Source organism: Maylandia zebra, linkage group LG14 (assembly GCF_041146795.1).
Source record: "Maylandia zebra isolate NMK-2024a linkage group LG14, Mzebra_GT3a, whole genome shotgun sequence".
In the NCBI taxonomy this organism is placed as follows: domain Eukaryota; kingdom Metazoa; phylum Chordata; class Actinopteri; order Cichliformes; family Cichlidae; genus Maylandia; species Maylandia zebra.
This window is the reverse complement of record NC_135180.1, coordinates 9,137,202-9,145,052: the sequence shown is the minus strand read 5'-3', so window position 1 is coordinate 9,145,052 and position 7,851 is coordinate 9,137,202. Positions and strand designations below refer to the sequence as shown.

General features: G+C 43.2%; 1 protein-coding gene across 3 annotated transcripts in view; it reads right to left on the bottom strand.

Annotated features, from left to right (window-relative positions):
- Positions 1 to 1,098: 1,098 nt before the first annotated feature.
- The window catches only part of numbl (NUMB like endocytic adaptor protein), a 67,479-nt gene continuing 60,726 nt past the window's right edge, over positions 1,099 to 7,851 (bottom strand). For all 3 annotated transcript variants that reach the window (XM_004562770.6, XM_004562769.3, XM_004562768.3), the window contains exons 8-9: positions 4,999 to 5,178; positions 1,099 to 4,907 (exon numbers count right to left, since the gene is read on the bottom strand). In XM_004562770.6, coding sequence (XP_004562827.1) covers positions 3,769 to 4,907; positions 4,999 to 5,178 — 1,319 coding nt within the window. In that variant the 3' untranslated portion in view covers positions 1,099 to 3,768. The remainder of the gene's footprint in view (positions 4,908 to 4,998; positions 5,179 to 7,851) is intronic.

Below are 7,851 nucleotides of genomic sequence, written 5' to 3'. Positions count from 1 at the left end.
TTAGTCACGAGTAGGATGTTTAGTTAGAGAGGAAAGTAACAAAAAAGGAGATTAATGGAAGTATAATAAGGCTATGTGCTGTCAGCTGTTTCAACCTGTCGGCAGCCACATTCCTTTTTGTCCGTCTTTGGGACTAAGTATTATATTACCCTTCAAACCGCTTTCGCTCATGTCTGCCAAACATGAAGCTACAGCCAGAAGTTGCTGCTGACTGTGGTTTGCACAGCACAAAGACGGGCAGGGAAGAGGGAGCCCACCTTTATCCAATGTTCAAAAAGAAAAAAATTTTTTTCTTAAAATTCTTAGTTATCCAGCGGTGATTTCCCACCTTAAAACCAAAAATTCACTTTTTTACGGTTCCTTTTCTCTACAGAGTGGACCTTGCAAGTATCCTTAATATGGCCATCTTGGGCACATAGCTCTGACTATAAACACAAGCTCCACCCACCTGATGTTCAAGCCTGCTTGCAAGGGCCATCCAATCAGAACAAAGCTGGCTTGAAAGCTTCAGTTCATCCATTGTGGTTCAGACGGTGGGACGAACTGAAGGGCAGCATGAAAGCCTCGTGTAAGATAAATATGGATTATTTCAATCTGTGAATTATGCAATGCTGCTGTGTGGAGCTGTAAATGACCATAATCTTTGCTTTAAACAAGCAAGACATAACATTTTATTTAGTTACATATAAAGGTGTTTTTCACTCTTCGTCTGCAGCACTGCACTACCAATCTCCTGACTGTTACATATATAGCCAGCAGATATGAGAGCCGTAATGATCTTCCCAGATAAATGCCGGTGAGGACTATCCAACATGTCAGCATAACTGCTCTAAATCGGCTCGCTTGAAGGGTTTCTACTGTGGTTTAAGAACATCCAGGGAAAAGTGTTTAACCCATTTAAATCCAGCTGATGAAAAAGCACAGCAACGAAGCCGACAAGTATGAGCCAGAATGATAATAACAGAAGAAAGAGAACGCAGCTTTGCTTGGGGTTAAGCATAAAAGATCAGCTGAAGGATGGGAAATGTCTGAAAAGAAATGAGTCAAAAAATGGGATAAAAAGAAAACCACAATCACTACCCAGAAATCACGAGCAGGTGTAATATTATATTACTTTATTTATCTTTTGTACAATGTAATTACAATACAAATATGTTGGTTTAAATACAAAAATTCTGTAAATAAAGATTAAAAATAAACTCCACTGGTTTTGCTTTGTTACCATCACTAAACTATGGTTTTACAATCAAGTTTATGAGGTCATTTAGTTTGCTTTAACGCGGAACACAATTAACCTACATTTACCATTTTTGGGGGGGAGCGTGCAAACAAGAGTTGAGGGCAAAAAAACCCCAAACGATTTTAAACAAAATAAAAGCATCGATCTCATGAGGGAATCGGATTTGTTTTTGTAGAGAGAGGGAGCGGATTGGATTTTTTTTCTGTGGGGAAGATATATCAAGTCATCAGAAAACAAAGGGGTAAAACCTGGGAGGAGCCGAGGTGGTGTAAATTAGGCCAGTGGCATGTAAATTTAGGTTCTCTGAAAAGCCGGCCACAGGAAGAGACCAAACAAGCTAATTAAGCTCTAGGGAGTTAATGAGCAGGAAATCTAATCAGTGGCAGTCCATATATCCAAACACAATTCAGTTCCTAAGGAACATAGCAGGAGCATCTGTGGTCAGATTGTAGTTTAAATAACATAGAGAAGTAACCCATGGAAAAGCCCTTCATTACACAGGCCTGCTTGAACTTTTAGTAAGGTTGCATCTTTTGGACAAACACTGAAGGCTCTGCTGACAGTACTGGAGTTTTAGCTATATAAGGAGTTGCGCACAGTTTGAGAAAAACCTTGTTTATGAGGCTGCAGTTATAATAATAAGCAACATTGTTTTCATAAATTCACATGATTAAGAAGTGTTGTTTTCTTGAGGTTTTAAGAGACGAGGAATAGGATGCTGAAATGAAAGCGGCTTGACCTTGAGGAACACAAAGATGGCAGACAGTGCTTGTGTCGTGGGTGATGAATGTGTCTTTGTTCGACGTGTTTTCACGCAAACTGCCTCTTGCTTTTATCTTGGGTTGTTTTGTTTAGTTTTTTTTACGCACATCTGATTTTCCTTCCTTCAGACTTCCTCCATCCCATTCTTTAAAAGGTATACAGTAGCAACATCCTCTCACATACAGCTTATCCTTCATCTTTCCTCTCCGCTGTTTTTTTCCCCCTCTGGTAATCAACTGAATCTTTGTTGTCCCTAATATTTCGACATCAGAAACCCTTCCAGTTTTGTTTTTCTTTTTTTTCAGCCCACACGCCTGAATCGATATCTGCTCGTGTTTCTCTTCTCCTACAGTCCAGAAATCAGTTGTGAGTGTAGCCCTGCTGCGTCACAGCAGTGCAGTAGAGGTGAATACACAATCATACTGTACATGATGAGACTTTACCCTGTGTTTGAACACATAAAAGGACTTCTGAATGTTAGAATGTAGTGCATCTTTTTCCACCAACCAGTTGCACAGTGTTGCAGAGTTTTACTTTTTTAAATCCACTGAGTTATTAAAGTTCCTTGGGTTTGTCCGGTGAAGATGGAGTCCAAAGGACTGTTGTGCTGTATTGTCCAGAGTGTCTGTGTGCTGGATATCCTGAAGACATTTTTCAAGTCCCAGTGCCCTTTAAATTAGGCATTAGCAACAGAAATGGGCAACAATGCCAAAGTGAAGCCATACAGACTCATCTGGCCTCGGCAGCAGCAGTGGAGCATATTTATTTGACGGCTAACGGGTGGAAGAAACATGCCGCTATATACACACTTGTCTCACATGTCACATTACTGTATGCCCTGGTTATTTGGTTCCTGTTACATGATTCAGTTTCCCACAGTGCTTACCTTCAACTGTTTACAACCTGCTACCTGTAGTTTTACCTACTCTTTATGATTCAACAAAAATAAATATAGGGGATAGAAATAAAAAAACAACATGCTCCTGAAACACTGCTTTGAGATTTAGATTTTTAAGTACATATAACCTGTTAAAATAAAAAATAAAATACAATAAATAAAATACTTTTGGCCATAAATCTCTACTATTGGTCAGTAACTCCTTTTGGATTCGTAGGGTTGAGTCTCACGTCATTGACTAGTCCTTTCAGGTGTCTGAACTTCTGCTGTGCTTTGCTAAGATCAGCGTCAGTCTGTTCATCGGTCAACAGGTCACTGCTCTGCTTCTCCACGTATCTTGTCACATAACCACATTTGCTAAAGTCTCCACCAAAATCAAGTAAAATTGCCAAGAAACATGGGATTGGAATGCATCTGAGTGGAGTCCCCTTTTCAAAGAAAAAAAGTACTAAACTGCATTTCATCCCCTCAACACTGTACTTGGAGGGGGCACGTGCAGTACATCTGGGGACTTCCAGCAGGTAAATTAAAGCCAGAAGTGAGAAGAGAAAGCATGGAGGAGAGGCAGGTAGCAGGTGGAGTGAAAGGATTTAGTCCATCAAGTCTAGAGAGCTAGAGACCTGATCCTCAGATTACAGTCCAGCAAGCTGCTAAGTTACTCTATGTTTCATTGGAGCATGAAGAAAGCAAGATCATTGTAGGCTCCTATGAGGGCATTCAGCAAGTTGCTAGGCTGCCACAGGTTGGATCCTAGGCTAAATGTAAGGACCTCCATCCCATTCTAAGCAAAGATGCTGGAATTAGTGCCTGGCGTCCCGAGGCTTTAACTCCAGGATGAGTGCTACAGCTTTGGGAGGCCAAGTCTGTCTTAGAGCTCAATCTCAAAAGTCTTTTGCAGATTGTTGGAAAATGGGTTGGCTGTCGCAGCTGATGCCTTGTTCCCAGGCTGCTGAGCTGCTGGTTTTGTCTCCAAGGCTGCCCACTTGGCCTCAAAACGGTCATCCTCTTGGGAATCAACCACCGGAGCTGTTAGCTGGCTGCCCTCTGGCGGCCAGCTGCTACTAGTGCCACAATTTCCACTAGTGCTGGAGGTCCCATTTTGGAGGGCCACTGTGGTGCTGCTGTGCGGTGCAAGGCCATTAATGGCTGTTGATAAAGGTGGAGTGGATGAAAATGGAGGTGTTGAAAAACCTGCAGAGTGGCCAACGGCACTAGGTGGGACTGGATAGGAATGGGCTTGCCCGACTGCTCCAAGCGTCCCCACCTTGGGTCCTCCTCCTCCAGCCGAGCCCATAGTGCTGCCTGTGCCCGACGAGCCTGTGGCAGTGCAGAAGACGTTGGCCACCATTTGCGATGGTGTGATGCCTACCACAGGCACACTGGCATTGGGATAGGTCATACTGCTTGCTAGACCTGGCATGTAGGTCTGCATGGGCACAAAAGCAGGTTGGACAGGCTGACTGGCAAACATTCCCACAGGGGCTGGAGTGTTATCAAAAGCCAAAGGGAACGGTTGCATGGAGCTTGGAAGTGAGCCTGGAGGTCCAGGGAGGGAGGGCTGGATCATGGGGGCTCCAGACATGCTTGGCCCTGACATGGTGGGTATGGACATGGACGGAAGAGACATAGGGGGACCTGAAACTGGAGGTCCAGGTATTAGAGGAACTGATGATATCGACATTGGTGGGAGGGGCATCGGAGCCTGACCTGAAAGAGCAGAGGGGCCGGAAATAAGAGGTTTGGACATGGGCACAGTGGACACTGGGGCAGCTGACATGGCTGCCTGACTGGACATCTGATGACTGGAGATGGAGGGAGGTCCGGGGATGGTGGGGATGGCGGGGCCGGGAGGAGGTGTCTGTTGGGCCTTCACAGCCTTGGAGACCTCCTCCAACCATCTCTCAGCCTCAGATGGCGTGCGTTTGTGGCCACTTTGCATTTGCATCGCCACAGAAACCGGAGGAGGAGAGTGGAGAGGAGCTTCCGCCTGTACCCATGAGGAGGTGGCTAGAAGTGATGGAGTAAAAGTTTTACTTAAACTTGCCCACCACTTGTTATAATTCAAAACTAATATTGATCTATTATAGTCTCATCTTACCTTGCATTGGCGCAGGTGGAGGAGGCAGAACAGGGGGCACGGTGCCGGTTGGCGGGCCATTTGCAGACAAGGAAGGGTTGGAGAAGAGCTCGTCTGATGGTTTGGTGAACGAGGTGTTGATCTGGCTACACAGAGCATTTATACTGCTGTCTCCCTCACCAGGCAATCCCATATCCATCTCTGGTATTAGCAAGATAAGGACACACGAGGGGGAGGTGGGGAAAGAGAGAGAAAGAAATGAGACAAAGAGTAAAGCATGAAAAGAAGAGATGGAATACACAATTGTTGAACAGACCTAGTTAGCATCAAAAGCATAAAACTAGAGCATTTAAATACTTTGATGCTCGCCACTGTTTGACCTAAAAAGCAACAAAATACAAGTTTCTTACATCAACCATGGGTTAAACCACTGACTGCAGATATAAATAGATAAAATTCCTTCCTCATAGTCTCCTGAGCCTCCCTCACAACCTCAGAGAAATGATGCTTGTGTTTTTTCCTCGTCCTTCCTGTTAGAGTTCTTTCACATTGTACTTTCATAATATGAATACATAGACAGATTCAAGAATACAGGAGTGGGATTCAAGTAAAGAGAAATACATGTTTACAACAGATGGGCCCATTGTGTAGCAAATCGCACTGGTGTGCCATTCAAATCCATTCTTCTAATACATGTATATCTCTCTTAACTGTCTGCATTGTATGGCTACAAGCCTTGAATTATACTGGAGGGCGCAGAGGGCGCTGGAGGCATGTGTAAGGTCTCCCTTCAAAGATTTCTCTGTCCTTTGTTCCACAAAGACCAGCCCTGTGATCCCTTTCCCCCCCTGCTCTTGTCAGTGCCTCTCAGAGTTCAGAGGTACTTTAAGCACTTCACATGTGTGCCTATTCTCTGTGTTTTCCTCAGTGCAGTGGCAGGTTCAAGGGCTGGTAGAATAGTAGCTGCAGGCTAAACAGGACAGCTGATTGACCGCATAAATCAATACGCACATTGTACAGGGAGTCACAAGGGAGAAGGCAAGCAGACGAATTGGCTGAGACCATTTAGGTTTTATCTGCGTGTGTGTGTGTGTACCTGTCTATATGTCTATGTGGGGACTAGTTTGTGCCTCCAAGACCACTGAAATGAGGACACTTTGGGAAATTGAGGACCTTTTAGCTGGTCCACTTTTACTTCATGACACGCCTCCAAAAAGCTTTAAAGCTTCAAACAACAACATATCCACCAACCTGGATACGGTAACAGTCACTGGCGAATGGGAAATGGAAATAAAAGGATGGACTATATAGTGAATGAGAGTGGCTGTTGTGGTTTAGTATTCCAGTCATATCAAAAACTCTCTCTCATCTCTTCTAATGACTGTAATCAGCCTTGCTACTGAGCACTCTGATCCTGTGGCACCACAGAGAATGGGTGGGGGGTGGGGGGACTGTGTATTTCTTTTTATGCAACCTGTCTGGGCTAAATCAGTTATGTTTAATTGCCCTTAAAAAAAGCCAAGCGCTCCCAAAGTTGCACAGGCAGCAGCTGTCAGCGTTGTCACTTATCGCAATAATAACAGCACTTCACATAACTGCTTCTTTTTTTCCTTGTCAAGTATTCAGTGGAAGGTAAGCATTAAAATGAAAAAAGCAGGATTACACCTGCTCCACCACGAAAACATGAATGTAAATTCACCTAAGATCTGCGGATGATTTATTCTGTAATATGATTACTCAGACGTGTACAGTCAGGGGTCAGTGATGTCACGCTCAAGCCAAATGGAAAATGTAATAACCCTCCAACAAACAACCATGACGCAAGTGGAATACAGCCCCGTGTGCAGATAGTTTGTAGAGGCAGTAGTCATGTTCTTTGACTTCTTTGGAATAACAAATAATTACTTGGAAATGTGGGGTTTGCAGTACCTTTAAAAAAAAAGATACCATTCCTTCTTGAAGAGTGACATCCCGCCTGATTTTCCTGTGAGTATCTGAGAGGTATTTTGATGCCATGTGTAAATTAAGTGTGGTTAAATCATCTCCAGAAAAATGAAGTGTGAATGAAGTTAGCCTAATATTAGTCTTTAGCATCTACATGTTAATATCATAAATCCTTCTGCTATAAACATAGTTTATTGTCTATTACCACTACAAAATATTTATTTTGTTGCCATTATTTTTTTCAATGTTGTATCCTTAACTGCCTGTGAAACCTCCATCCTGCTACTGATCCATTAGTAAGTATATTAGTAGCTTTAATACTGATTTAAAGAAAACTAATGGTGAAACGAATTCATGGTTATTCCACATCATACAGAGAATAGCTTAAATAGTTAACTTTCTATGTATCCTAAAACATTAGTGTACTTTTGGATCTTCCCCTTTCACACAAAAGCTCTAAATTAGACACCTTTGTTACTATAATTGGTGCACTTTCAGTAATGGTGCAGTCAGTCTAACAATTAAAAAGGTGGTGCTTAACATGCTGCTCAGCTAATAGGAGACAAAGCAACAGATAAATCAGGGCTCTAGAGTGCGACCAATTTGGTCGCAAATGCGACCAAATTTCTCCATGGTGCGACTAATAAAAAATACTTGGTTGCACCGGTGCAACCAAGTATTTTCTCGGAAAAAAAGTTTCAGCAACCCTGAAAGTCTCCATGTGTTCAACAACAGGCACACATTATGCCCATGTCGTGTTCTAAACCAATCAGAGATACTCAGAGGCGGGGACCTCTGTGATTGGCCGTGGTCCAGATATTCCTGCAGACCTACTTGTGTTTACGTTTGAAAGTGCGGGCAGATAGAGAAGGGTGAGTAGCCCAGGTCAGAAGTGTATGAAGTTGGTATTGAGAAAATATGAAAAGAACA